General features: G+C 43.1%; 1 protein-coding gene across 3 annotated transcripts in view; it reads left to right on the forward strand.

The window, feature by feature from the left end:
* The first annotated feature begins 12,687 nt into the window (after window positions 1–12,687).
* The window catches only part of CFAP58 (cilia and flagella associated protein 58), a 106,725-nt gene continuing 104,159 nt past the window's right edge, over window positions 12,688–15,253 (forward strand). For all 3 annotated transcript variants that reach the window (XM_049645697.1, XM_049645699.1, XM_049645698.1), the window contains exon 1: window positions 12,688–12,865. In XM_049645697.1, the coding sequence (XP_049501654.1) occupies window positions 12,857–12,865 (9 nt within the window). In that variant the 5' untranslated portion in view covers window positions 12,688–12,856. The remainder of the gene's footprint in view (window positions 12,866–15,253) is intronic.

The following is a 15,253-nucleotide window of genomic DNA, read 5'->3' on the forward strand; positions in this document are numbered from 1 at the left end:
CTCTGCACTGGCAGCACAGCACGGAGCCTGCTTGGTATTCTCTTTCTCTCTCCCTCTCTCTCTGCCCCTCTCCCACTTACACTGTGTTTGTTTCTCTCAAAAATAAATAAACTTTTAAAAAAGATACAAATACAATATATAGAAATAAAAGCATAGTCGTTTACATTTTTAAAAACTCAGTGATTGGTATTCTTTTCTTATTAGGCAGTAATAATATATCAGTCAAAACTCCAATAATAATACCTCATTAAAAAGGGGAAAATAAAGAAAAGGGACATAATAATTGACGTGGAAATGTTGGGGTTCAGAGCGAACAGTCAAGAAAGAGTTCTTGAGGGATGCCTGCATGGCTCAGTCAGTTAAGCGTCCAATTCTTGATTTTGGCTCAGGTAGTGATCCCAAGGTCGTGGGATAAAGCCCTGAGTTGGGCTGCACTCTGAGCCGGGAGCCTGCTTGGAATTCTCTCTCCCTCTGCCCCTTTCCCCTGCTCATGCTCTTGCTCTGTCTAAAAAAAAAAAATAATAAAATAAATAAATAAAAATTAAAAAGAATTCTTGAGATGTCTTTGGTGCAAATACGTGGTTTTATTTTATTTTATTTATTTTTTAAAGTTTATTTATTTATTTTGAGAGAGAGAGAGAGAGAGAGAGAGTGAGTACATGAGCAGGGGAAAGGCAGAAAGAGGGAGAGAGAGAATCTTAAGCAAGCTCCGCACTGTCAGCACAGACCCAAAATGTGGCTCGAACTCGTGAACCCATGAGATCATGACCTAAGCTGAAATCAAGAGTGGACACTTAACTGACTGAGCCACCCAGGCACCCTGCAAATAGGTGGTTTTATTAAAGCACAAGGACAGGACCTGTGGACAGAAAAAGGTGTACTGGGATTGTGAGGAGAAATTGAGCATATACCATCAGGTAGGGAGGGGGTTAGGTATAACATAAGTCTCTAAGGAATTTTGGAAGCAAGTTTTCCAGAACCTGGAGGGGGGCTAGCTATTGTTAGGAAAAGGCTATTTATTTGTTTGTTTATTTATTTTTAAAAACTTTTTTTAATGATTTATTATTTATTTTTGAGAGAGAGAGAGGGGCAGAGCATGAACAGGGAGGGACAGAATCTGAAGCAGCTCCAGGCTCTGAGCTGTTGGGGCTCGAACTCATGAACTGTGAGATCATGACCTGAGCTGAAGTCAGACGCTTAACCGACTGAGCCACCCAGGTGCCCCAGGAAAAGGTCATTTATCACTGCCTAATAAAACCTTAGTCATGAGATGCTTCAGATGTAGATCAGTGGGCCCTATGCTTGGAGGATAATTGCTAACATGTATTTGGGGGGGTAGAGATTAAGGAAGTTTCCAAAGGAATTTTTAGAAGTTAAAGGAGACTTCTAGGATCCTGGAGGTCTGGATAGTGTTAAACTAAGATTGCCTTTTGCCCTTAGCCAAGTATCAACATTGGGGCAGTTGAGATCTAAGGGCAAGGTCACTCCACTTATCTCAAGGACTTGTCAATGGGCTGTAAGTAGTAAGGAAATTTAATTTGATTTTTTTTCTTTTGCTTTTATTCCCCACATCATCTCGTTCATGAATACTTTTTCAGAAATCCTAATGAAAAAGTTAATACAGAATTCCAGCAGTGCATCAGAATACAATTAAACACTTGTGTAGCGTGATAAAAACGAAGGGTGAAGTTTGGCCCCAAAACCAATGTCATGCTTCAAGGGGAAACACTAGAAACCTTCATGTTTAAGTCAGTGCAAGATAAGGATGTCTTCTTTCATCTCTCTCTCTCTTTTTTTAACTTGTCAATTTGGAGTGTGATTGGTTTCAGGTATTAGAATCCTGACTATGATTTTGTATGTGTTTGATATTACAAATAGGGGGGTTATTTTTTTCAAACAAGAAGTCTGTATGTGGGTGGCTGCTTTGGTTGAATGCTTTGATAGTTTAGGGTCGGGTCAAAAGTAAGGTACATATTGGAAAACCATCCTCCAAGGCCGCTTTCCCCAATTTAGACTCTCAATGATAAAGTGTGAGAATGATGGTTGCCCCACATCCTTTCCAGCACTGGCACTTTCCTAACTTACATTAGTGTGCTTCTTTTATGGGTGAAAAAGATATCTGAATGTGTTGATGTGCATTTCTTTAATTAGGAGTGAGGCTGAACAGAACAGGGTTATTGGCCGTTTTTATTTCTTCATTTGTAAATAGTTATAACTTTACTCATTTTTCTGCTGGTCTGTTTTTTCGTGTGTGTGTGTGTGTGTGTGTGTGTGTGTGTGTGTGAAGGTAAATGGAACTGTTTTCATAATCTCAGGTCGTACATGTGGCTTCAAATTCCGCATTTATAGGTGACTTGTGACCAACATCAGGCCAACTGCCGGGCACATACTAAACTTCACAGTCAAGAACATTGAAAAAAAAATCCAGACAAATATGGGGACAGATTTCCTGTTTACCCCCAGCTGTGATTATCCCAGTATGTGGAATAACATACACAACAATGGGAGAGACAGGAAGCCAATGCTAGTCATGGACGGAGTGATGGATGGTAAAAAAAACCCAGCATTTTCCTTGATTTGGTCGATCTCTTGCCATCATAAATTCACCTTTGCGTGCAGTTTCAAGAGATAATAACAAGTTGGTTTACAGAGCATTTCACTGGAATAGGCTGCTTTGCTGAGATGAGACCTGAGGAGTGTCCGTTGAACAGGAAGGATGATTTACATCTGGCTATTTCTTTCCCAGAGAAAAGAGGAAATTTCCTTGTGCTGGGAATCTCCCCGCTCTTCTAGGAGTGTTGGAAACAGCAGGTTAAAGATTATCTGTCAAAAAAAGTGAAGCCCAGAGAAACTGGGTCATATACTCAAGGTCACATTATTGTTTAGTGACAGTATAATAATAGGTAAAACTCATACTATGTGGTTATACTATTGCTTTAAGCACTTTACATATAACACCTCATTTAATTCTCATAATAACCACACACAGAAGGTATCATTAGCATTCCCATTTAACAGATGAAGAAATTGAAGCCCAAAGAGGCTAAGCAACTTGCTTGAGGTCACACAGCTAGTAAGTGGCAGAGCCGGGATTTAAATCAGGCACTATGGCTCCAGAATCTTGACCTAAACTACTACCTTGTATCTTTCTGTTCGAAGTAAATCCCCTTCAAATGTACAACTGATGGGGTTTTGGGGTGATGGTGGGGTTTTGAGCCAATGGCCAAGAAAGAATTCTGGAAGATGTGTTTGGTGCAAAAAAAGGTGATTTTATTAAAGCATGGGGACAGGACCTGTGGGCAGAAAGAGCTGCACTGGGGTTGTGGAGGGTGAATGATTATATACCTTCAGATTGGGAGGGGATTAGGGACAGCGTAAGTCTAAGGAATTTTGGAAGCAAGGTTTACAGGACCTTGAGGGGCTAGCTGTTGTTAGGAAAATGTCATTTATTATTGCTTAGTAAAATCTCAGTCCTGAGACCCTTCAGATGTGTATCAGGGGGCCATAAGCTTGGAGTATGATTGCCAGCATATATCTTGGGGAAGTTGAGATATAGGAAGTGTCCAAAGGAATTATATGTTAAAGTAGATGTACAGGATTCTGGGGAGTCGGGATAATGTTAAGCCAAGATTCCCTTTTGCCCCTAGCAACGGGTCATCTTTGAGGCAGCTGCGCCCCTAGAGGGAGGTCACTCTGCCTGTTTCAAGGACTAGTCAATGGGCTGTAGGCAGTAAGGGAATTTAATTTTTCATTTGCCTTTGTTTCTCACGTCACCATGGCAAGCACTTAAACCCCCTTACATCTTGATGAAGGTGATATTAGGGCTCCAGAAAACGGAGTCTATATGCTTCTGGAGATTAGGCTATGGATAAGATTGCCTTTTTCTTGCAGTTTACTAAGTTATCTTGCACTTTTCTAAGTTTACTAACTAAACTGAAGGAGACTCCTGTCCTGCATGACTGTGATCTCTGCCAGTCAACCATTTGCTTTCTTTTCTTTTCCTTGTTCTTGGGCAGCCAGGAGTGCGGGAGGAATATCACACATATCCCACCTGTGGGGGTGGGGGTGGGGGTAGGGAGGTGCTGTTAGCCTGTACTTTGCCCTCAGCTTGCCTTATGCTCCCTCATCACTACACTGAATTTCCCCAAGAATGAGATTACAATAGTATTTAAACATTTTTCAAGCTTTTTTGAAAATACATTTTCCCTTAGAACCCAATATATTCATACATAAAAGTGTGTTATAACTGAAAGGCAAATTCCTTAAAAACAATATGCTTACTACATGTGACAAACTCTGGTATATTCCCTCTTCGTTCTCTACCCATCTCTTACCCTTATTTGAAAATGAAAAGGCAGGCCACAAATTACTAATGAGTCATGATCCACAGTAAGAAAAGAAATGCTTCTTTCTTTCTTTTTTAAAAAAGATTTTTATTCTTAAGTAATCTCTACACTCAGAGGGGGGCTTGAACTCACAACCCTGACATCAAGAGTTGCATGCTCCACCGACTGAGCCAGCCAGGTGCCTTATGTCATGAAAGCTGGTGGTGGTTTATACATGTTAAATTTCCAACCACACATAGCACTTGGAGTAAGGAAAACTGTCAGATAATTTCTGTCAGACTTATTTCTGGTCAGTAGGTATTCATTGAGCTTCCTGTAGTTAATGTCTAAAGATGGTACACTGGGACTTTAAAACAAATCACCAGGCTATATAACCTTAGGAAAACCTGTCTTCATTCATTCATTTATCCATTCATTCATTCAATAAATATTTGAGCACGTACTATATGCCAGGCATTGTGCTAAATCAGGACTTGGCAATACTGGCTGGCAGGCCAACTCGAGTGCCACCTGTTTCTGTAAATAAAGGTTTACTGGTTCAAAACCATGCCCATTCATTTTTGTATTGTCTGTGGCTGCTTTTGCACTACAAAAGCACAGTTGGATATGGAGATCATGTGGCCTATGAAGTCCACAATATTTCTTAATCTGGTCCTTTACAGAAAAAGTACACAGACTCTGGTGCTAGATTCTAAAATACAGTGTTATTTTAGACTGGTCTCTGCTGTCCTGGAGGTTTGAATTGTCCTGCTTGACTTCAGCTGGGTTTCAGTCACCTTGGGGCGGGGGGTGGGGAGGGGTTTGAGGCTTTCTGCCTCCCTCCCATTGCTGCCTCTGAGAACACCTGTTCACAGTAGATGCTCCATAGTCATTTTCTACTGCTGAAATTATTCAGTAGATTTGGCAGCAAATATTGGAAAGAAAGAAACATACACCCAGGGTAGAAAGGAGAGTTTATTCCTTTAACATAACAAATAGTTTCATTTTATAGATGCCTATCTGCTGCTATGAGAAGCTAGTCGTCAACTTTTATTGAGTATCTACTGTGCATTTGGCCCTCTGGAGAAGAAAAAAGACTTGGTTCAAACTTTGGCCCTTGTGTTAAGGATAGGGAGATAAAGGAGATAAACGTATTTTATTGTAATCCTTAATACTTCTGTTTGGGGACCTGGTGCATACCTGAAGATGATTTTGGTTTACTACCTTAGAATCGCAAATGTTTGTATTCCAATACCTTTTAACTTCGCTTAGTCACTAGTTACTCCCAAGAGTAATTGCTCTATGCCTGAGTGGATAAGCTAATCCTATTTTTAATTCCTTCCTTCATCAAACTTTCTATTTTGACTGTCTCTTATGGGTCAGCACCATAGATATACTTAAAGACTGGTCCTTCTAGTCTGGTGGGAAAGACAAATAAACACATGGTTACACTATTGTGTATTGACAGAATGACACACAGGTCTTCTAGCAACACAGAGGAGGAGTACCTAACTAGGGAAGACTTCCTGGAGGAGGTGACACTGAGCTGAGTTTTAAAAGGCTAACTGGGGGCAGCTGGGTAGCTCAGTCGGTTGAGTGTCCAGCTTTGATTCAGGTCATGATCTCATGGTTGGTGGGTTCAAGCCCCACGTAGGGCTTTGTGCTGTCAGAGCAGAGCCTGCTTCAGATTCTTCATCTCCCTCTCTCTCTGCCTCTCCCTGGCTTGTGCTCTCTCTCTCTTTTTCTCAAAAATAAATATTGAAAAAAAAAGTTAAAAAAAAAAAAAAAGAACAGGCTAACTGGACAAAGAAGGAGACATAGGATATTCCTGACACGGGATGAGCATATGTAAAGTCTAGAGATGTTTGAAAATATAGTGTTTTCAGGGAAGAGCAGAAATAAGACAAGGGATTTGTGCTTTGATGTTTTAAAGGAATTATTTATTTACTTATTCACTCATTAATTTATTTCATTTATTTATTCATTTGTAGTGGGAACAGGTTGTGTGGAGCTACTCAGTCTTTTTAAATAATCGGGTTAGCTGGTGACTTTGTGTAAGTCCTCCCTGGTTCTAGGAAGAACACCAAACTGCAGTCTTGGCCTGGCCTCTCCAGCAAGAGCACCAACTGAATGAACCAGTCATACCCAAAAGTAATCCGACTGGGAGAAGCGCAGTTGCTGTTAAGCCAATGAAATGCAAGGCAGGTTGGATAACTGCGTGGTTGTGACACTGTCATCCCCTTCTGGTAAAAATCATTGCCTGCAATGGCAGACCGCCCACTGCTTCCACTTCATGGCCAATCTTTCAATCTTCCTGATAAATGTGCCCCAGCTTTGTAGCCTCCTCTAGTATCAAGAGTGGAGTTTGTATGGAGATCCTTCGGGAACCGATGTCAAATGCTCAACAAATGTTCTGTTAAGTTTGGTCTGCAGCAGGCTGGAAAAGGAGCAGATTAAAGGAATAAAATATGGCCCGCACAGTCTTGGAGAGCACCAGGCAGCTGGGACTCTGTTCTGTCATCTAAGGTGAGCAGGGGGTCGGCTGATAAATGTCAACAATTTTCTGTAACATGTGGGCTTTTAATCTTCCCAACAGCCCGGGGGAGAAATGTTAGATATGATGACAGGGGCAGTTTTTGCCTTGTTGTTTGGGGCCCCAAATGCAGTTTTGATACTAAATTCAAGCGACATCGCAAGAATGCCTGCATAAACAGGATTTGTGTTGATCAGGACTTTTGGGTTTTTGGGGGTATAAGCAATAGAAACTAACTCTGTCTAGTTTAAACAAATGAAGTCAGTTTGTTAGGAGGTTGTATCTAGCAGGACTCAAGAGTGTGGGTGTTCCCAGGGCTCCCCAGGGAGTTACCAGGCTCTGAAGAGGCATCAACAACCAGGGAGGCTCCTTCCCCCAACGCTCCCTTCTCTTGGGCCTGTGGATTCTTCCCCACGTTCATTTGCTTTATTCTTCCCTCTGTTCAGCCTACCTTTCTCTGCCTCTCCTGGGATTCACATACTCAGTTCCAGGCCCCAGCAATGAGTGGCTTGCAACTCTTGACCCCATTTATAAATCCCAGGAAAAATAATGGGATTGACCTCAGGTGGATCAGGTCTCTACCTGACCCTTCAGCTATGGCCCCAGGGAGTCAGATAGGGCCATCTATAACATTTTGGCATCAGGAAGGAACATACTTCCTGGGGGGAGTTACTAGTCTCAGAGAAAGGAATCGTGGGCTGTGTGGACTCCCTCCAAATTGGCTCCAGGACCTCTCTGATCCCTTGCAGGAGCAGGTTTCCTTTAGGGCACAGTTGCTTTGCATCGTAGGCTGGGACTTTCCATGCAGAGCCACATCTCAGTGTTTCTTTCTGCTTTTCTGGAGTTCTACAATGTATCTTCACTGGGTGCTACTAAAGAAGTGAGTGCTATGTACAGAAAGCTGTTCTTATTATGAGTCACAACACACAGCTTAGAAATCCTAGCAGGGTGCCATAGGAAGCACTTATATCCAGGTTTAAACAAAGAGCTTTGCAGAGGTATTACAGTGCATGATCATATATTCAAGTTATCTGGCAGAGTGAATGGATGTGTTCTTGGCTGTCCCTGGTCTTTGAGTTTGCAACCATGCCTCTGTTATTCTTCCAAACCTCCACCATTCACCTACCCTCTTCTCAACATTAGTGTCCACTGGCCCCTGAGAGGGACCGCACCATCCCTATAGCAGGACTTTTACATTCTTGCCTTGGTATGTGCCCAATGCCACTTCCCATACTTGGGATTCCTTCTATTTTCTTCCATGACTCTCTGAGCCATCTGTATCATTTAAGGTCAAGGTCAAGGGCCATGTCTACCATGTAGCTTTTCCTAATATTCTATCCTTCACTGTTCTTCCTTATTTTAGAGCTCATTCAATAGACACTTACTTAATAGTTGTAAACTGAGAGGAGTGATGGCCATTTATATTGGTTTTTTCGTCTGCCATAATAAAGTACCACTGACTAGGGTGGCTTAAAGAGAAATTTATTTGCTCACTGTTCTGGAGGCTAGGAGACCAAAGTCAAGGTGTCAGTGGGTTTGGTTTCTCCTGTGGCCTCTCTGCTTGGCTTGCAGATGCCCTTCTTTTCACTATGTCTTTCCTCTGTGTACATGCGTCCCTGGTGTCTCTTTGTGTGTCCAAATTTCTTCTTCTTGTAAGGACACAATTCAGACTGTATTAGGCCCACCCTAATGGCCTTATTTTAACTCACAAAGCCCTCATCTCCAGATACAGTGACATTCTGAGGTAGTGAGGTTATAGCTTCAACATATGAGTTTTAGGGGGACACAGTTCAGCCTACAATACCAATGGAGACAGGGCTGAACAAGATATACATGTACCTTGCCTTCTTGTTTGATAGCTTGTAGAGAAGACAGATCTTAAGCAACCATTTCCATGAACACATGATTAACTACCATTGTGAGAGGGTCCAAGAAGTTGAATACATGGTACTTGCAAAGGTAATCTGGTGTTGAAGGATGGTCAGGAAATCTCTCCCCAAGGAAGTGAAATCTGCAGGAGGGGTGGACGGGAGTTAGCCAGGTGAAGAGGAATGGTTGAGTATTCCAGACAGAAAGATCAACCTCTGTGAACTCCAAGCGGTGGAAAAGAACATGACATACAGGGAACTGAAAGAAGCCATTGGGGCAAGAAGTGAGCGGTGGGAGAAGGCACCAGAAGGTCAAAGGGGTCAGATGACACTGGATATTATATTCCGACATCCTCATTTCAGTGCTTACCACATCCCGCCTTGGAGTGTTTTACAATTTTTTTTGTGTGGGGGAGGGGGTGCCATGCGTGTTTTGCTTCTCCTTATGCTCCCTTGGGAGGAGATCCTCGATTCAACTCCTTTTATATTCTCCACAGTAGGCAGCACAAGGCTGGGCACATAGTAGAGGCTCAGTAAATAAATTAAGTGGATGTAATGAGAAATGAAATTGATAGAAGCACTCTTACTTGTCTAAATTAGGGGCTGACCCAATCTTGGTGGATGAGCGTCTCCTGGAGGCTTTAAAAGGTGACAACTTTTGGTAGTGTGATGCCACCTAGTGTTCCTTTTTATTACAACAACAAAGGGGAACAGGGTCTTCAGGAATCTGGAAAATTGGAAATGAAGCACTTTCTTTCATCAGCATACATTAATTTGTCCAACCACCCATCCTCTCATCCATTAATCCATCCAAGTTGATGTCACCTGCATCTCTTTCCTGGGAGTTGAACGTGTCATGCTCCTTTCCACCTCCTGTGGTTCCCTGATTTCCTTTGTTAAGGTCTTTTTGTCCTCATATTCTAAATAATGCTCTCAGGTATCAGTGTCTAGACTGACCCAGCACCCATAGTGCTTGCTGTTGGCATGGCATGTTCTAAATTATGCCATCATATTGTGTTGGGATTACTTGTAGATGGTCTTTTCTCTCTTTCCCCCAAAGCCAGATTGTGAATGCAAAGGGCAGTGACTCTGTCTTAGTTGGCTCTGTGGTTCCTCTGGCCAGCCTTGTACTTACAGTGCAGCAGGTGCTTTAAAGAAGTGTTTTCTGGATTGAATTTCTGTCACCTTGGCAGGCCATCTGCTTGTAAAATAATCCTTCAGAAGATTCTTGGGAAATGGGAAGACATATAGCACTACAACTGATACCAATACAAGATATGGGTGGCCAGAGCCCTCTAGGTCTTTCTCTGTTATGTACCTTCAGGAATGTTATGGAGTCTCTCTGGATCACGATGGTATCACCACCTGTTAGTCCCAGCGTGTGATTGGATCTCCTGTAAACACACAAAGTAGCCTGAGCTCTGTTGCCTACCCTGTGTTCTCATTTCCATTAGCTTGGCTTGCAGTTTGGTTCAGCCTGATCCTCCAGCTTCAGCTGCCACTTCTCCTATTGCCTCCATAGTGCATTATGCCTCTGCCATATTATGTCCTTTTTTGTCTACCAGATATATAGTCTCTGTTCATGAATGAGATACAATTATACAAATGTGAATTTTCCCCAAGTTAAATCATAAATTAATTAATGTTCCAGTTAAGATTTCTCATGAGGAACTTGAAAACATCCTGAAAATTATATGGGTTGATGGAGGTTCATGATTAGCCAGTGACGTTTTGACAGAAGAAGTAGGAGTGGGGGACTTGCCCTCAATCATGATGTCTGGCTATAAAACCATCATGATAAAACCTTGTGGTACTAGCACAGGAGCAAACCACAGAGCTCAGTGCAGAACTGTCTATATTTGGGAACCAAGATGTTGAAAATGGGCTCACTCCTCTGAGAAAAAAAAATCGGATCCTTACCTCACACCATACGCAAAAGTAAGATGGGCTCAAGAACTGAATGCTAACAAGTAAAACTATGACACTAATGTAAGAAAATGATAGACAATACCTTTATGACCTTGGGGTTGAGAAGGACTTCTTAAATCATACTGCAAAAGCATGTGAAAAGTAAAACACACACACACACACACACACACACACACACACACACACAATGAAGGGCTACAAAATGAAGGATTATTGTTTTACAAAGGACATGGCAAGCAAAGTTTTCAGTCTTTGAAAGCAGATTAATGTCCAGATTAATGTACAAAAACCTCTTGCAAATCAAATGAAAAAGAAAAAGAGCAACTGAAATATAGGTAAAGGCTATAAATAGACAATTCACAGAAGGGAATCCCAAGTGGCTTATAGATGTATGAAGAAATGTTCAATTTCACTAGGAGTCAGAGAGATGCAGAGTAAAGCAAAAATATGTTGACACTACTTCCATGACAATTGACAGAATTTAGAAAATTGGCTAATTAGATGAGTCAGTATTTGTAAGGCACTTAGAATAGTATTTGACACTTGGTAAACACTATGTGAGTGTTTATGAATAAACAAACTACAATGTGCTGGTAAGGATGAGAGTAGGGCCAGAAACCCTCACACTGTGCACTGGAGGATAGTGTAGAGCAATAATTCTGGTGTGCCATCTAGCAGTACTTGAAATTAAGTACCCAGGGCTCCCAGCAGACTACTGGGCACCTTTGTGCCATTGGAAAACAGTGTCTACCACTGGGCAAATGAATTTGAAAGAGGAAAACCCTCTCAATAGTAATAGCCTCTCAGGTTCGTGACTTGACTAGGGAACAGAGCTTTTGGGGGAAGAAAAGGGCACATCTTCCTTCAGCAGGGCACATGACATAGGAAAGCTGTTTTCCAGCTCCCACTGGTGCATGGCTGGATGTCTTTGTGCAGGACAAGTTGCATAACCAAATGTGAATTGCCCTGTACATCCACTATAACTTACCAACCTCATTTTTAGGCATATGTTGCCGAGGAATTGCACATAGGTCCACAAGAGACCATGGACGAGGATGATTATCCCTGAGAGGTAGGGGTAGCCTTGGTATCCACTTGGGGAATGGAAGTCACATGTGTTGCTGTCCAATATGGAATACTGTGCAGCAATCAGAAGCGATAAACTAGGATTACAATACCAACTGCAAAAGAATAGATTCATAAAAAGAATATTGAGTGAAAAAAAGTAGAAAATAAGATCATCCTAAAGTCCCATATCATTAAAAAATACACTAATAAAAATGCATACACTTTTCAAATGCATATTCAAGCACAGTAGCATGAATGTTTATGGGGCTGAGGAGGGATGGGAGTAAGGATGGGGTTAAAGGGAAAAAAAAACAAGAGGGGTTTTGCATATTTCATGAGCCAAGTTGTTTACCCTCTGTACCTGAAGGTTAAAGAGTGTGGAGGAGGAGGGGGAGAGGGAGACGAAATGATCTTGAGAGGAACCCTAGATGAAAGGCAACTTTCCATGATGTGGCTCCACATACGTTTTCCCAGGGTGCTTCGAGCGCTGCGCCCTATTATTCTTACCACTGGTGACTAAACCCTTTGAAAGCAGGGTCTGTGTTTTCTCCACCTTACTTTCCCCTCCGTATCTTGCACACAGTAGCTGCTTCATTAGGGTTGAGTTGACCCGAACGGAGATCATTTCTTGTTCCCGCGACGGAGTCTCTTTGTCACGGAGAGCAGAGGGTGGCTTCCGGCCCTTCCAGAAGCCTTTGATCCACCTTTCCATCTAGGCGTTAGTTCTCCTCTGGCCTTAGCGGCCTCCCAGCTCTGCGCCTTCTCGTTCCTCGGAGTTTCCAACTTCCGAGGGCACCTTGGGACTCCGCCCAGCCTCTCATGGGCCCCGCCCCTCACACCCTTGGTCCCGCCCCACACAGGGCAGTTTGCCTATGCCTCTTAGGACGCCTCCCGGGTGCCCTCCCCGGAGGCTCCTCCCCTTTCGGAAGTCCTCCAGTTTCCTCAGAGGGCGTGGCGGTTGCCTGGCGACGGGAGGACGCGCCGAGCGCCGGGTTTCGGCCCCCTGCGGGGGATACCAATAACGTGGCGCTGTTTTAGACGCCGGGGGTAGTGCGCAGCCCCATCCGCAGACTCCGGCCCGGTTTCCGCGATCACCACAGAATCCTCTGAGGCCACCCCCAGAGAGCGTCAGGATGGCCGAGGTCAGGAGTCAGTGCCCCTCTCTCTGTCGTCTCTCGCTCGTCCCCTCCCCATCAACCCTCTTCTGTCGACTTGACTTCTCCGCTGTCACATCCGCTGATTCCTACATTCCTCCCATCAACATCCTATTCCCCGCACCCGCAGCCTCACCCCACCCCTCAGTGTTTACCTCCTGTCCCTCCTTCAACTGGGTGGACACACCCCAACCCCACTCTTAAAACTGGCGCTGTGTTGAACATAGTATGAAATTCATGATTTCCCAGATTCACACATGACAGGCACCCACTCCTAGATTTTGAGCCATAAGGTTTTGAGCCCAGGAGAGGTAGGTAGAAATATTGATGTCTCACTGATTGGTGGGTCCTGGAGGAAGGCTTCATAGATACCCACTGTCACCCCTATTCACTGACCCTTGTCCACCTGTCACTCCACGATTCCCTATCATCACCTGCTGTGACACATCTTCATTAAGCTCTTCACCTATCACCATTGCCCCATGTTGTCATTGACCACCGTGTAAAATCTTCTAGCCCACTTTGTAGCATACTCCATCTTCAGGCTCACCAATGAGGGACCATTTCTGTAGCTCTTTATTGATCCTTTGTCCATTAGCACCTTCATTTGTAATTTGGACAACCTCATGTCCCTGTCATCACTTGTCAGTCACAGTCCCCATTCACCGTGGCCATACCCTATTCCTCCATCACCCCTTCAGATCCCTCCCTCATCTCACACATCACAGGATCAGTCCCAGCCAGGGTCAGCCATATAGTTTGTGAGGCTCAATGAAGATGCAGAGCCCCTTGTCAACAAATTATTAAGAATTCCAAAGTGAGACAGCAGAACATTAAACCAAAGGTGGGGCTTATCTGAACAAGGGGCCCTGGGCACTCTCAAGGTTTTATGTCTAGGGAACCAGACCGGTCCGCACTTCTCTCATCACCATCATGCCCCCACTCTTATTCCAGTTCCTTCTCATATCTCCTCACATCCCTCACCATTCCGTCTCCTCCATATCTGGTGCCTCCTTCCTGTGGGCAAAGATCCCTCCTTCTCTTATCATACAATCCCTCTCCCACCCTCATCTTCCTCACTCTCAGGTAGGTGCCTCACACATCCATACTGTGGTGGCCACAATACTCACCCCATTACCTACACTCATTCGTGTCTCTTTCCTTCCCATCTCTTCCTCCCATTCCTTCTAGCTCTCCTTTAGTTTCTCCTTTATTTGATTTTTAGCATACCTTCCTTTTCTCCCTCACCAGTCATCTTGGTTCATTTCATTCTTCATTTTCCACACATAAGCCCAGATACCAATACCATTAACAATTTATTTCCCAGTCTCCCTTCTCCTGCATTATCTCCCCTCATTTCTTGCCTTCTTTTGTTTTTCTTCTCACTTGATCTCAGCCAGGTTTTCCTCACCTCTACTTCCACAAGTCTCTATTTCCACTCTGGCCTCATTTGTCACTGCAACTCTCTTGTCCTTTTTCCTTGTTCTCCCCACTGAATGATATTCCCAACACCTACAACAGTGCCTGGCAGATAGTAAGCACTTAATAGACAGGTGTTGAATGAAGGAACATCATAGTTCCTTTCTGACCAGTTCATGTTGAAATCATGCTTCTAAAGTAGGTATCATTATATGCTCTAACAATGTAGACACCAAGACACCAACTGGTTATGGGTCACAGCTCAGAGATGATTTTTCCTGTGCTTTTTTTAGTAGTAGCGTATATATATATACACACACACACACATACACATATGTATCCATGTGTGTTGTGTATATATATGTATATATATATATATATATATATGCATATTTATTTATTTTGAGAGAAGGAGAGAGTAAGCAAGCAGGAGAGGGAGAGAGAGAATGCCAAGCAGGCTCTACAAAGCCCATCATGGGACTGCATCCCATGAACCATGAGATCATGACCTGAGTGGAAATCTGGAGTCTGACACTTAACCGACTGAGCCACCCAGGTGCCCCAATAGCAGTATATTTTTAAAATGACAATATGAACAAATCTGTTCGTGAATGTTTTTAAAAAACCTTTTCTTTCTTTGACATTTTTCCATTCCTATGCTAAGTGCCAGGTGTACAGGGAAAACCTGGTCTGCAAACAAATCATCAGGCTAGTGATCAAGTGTTGGCATTAATACCATTTACACGGATGGAACTGAGAACATTGCTATGATAAATTTTTGTGTGTGCTCATGTTTAGCATCAACAAGGGGAAAACACAGGGCGGCAGCACCACCATATTTCCTTAATATGATTTTTTTCTTCTTTGTGGAATTGCTGTGTTGTGATGTTTACAGTAAGCTGCTTCTCATTGGGAAGAAAATCTCTCTGTTGAGTTTAACATTAGTGCTAATGTTAT

This window comes from Panthera uncia, chromosome D2 (assembly GCF_023721935.1).
Source record: "Panthera uncia isolate 11264 chromosome D2, Puncia_PCG_1.0, whole genome shotgun sequence".
NCBI lineage: Eukaryota > Metazoa > Chordata > Mammalia > Carnivora > Felidae > Panthera > Panthera uncia.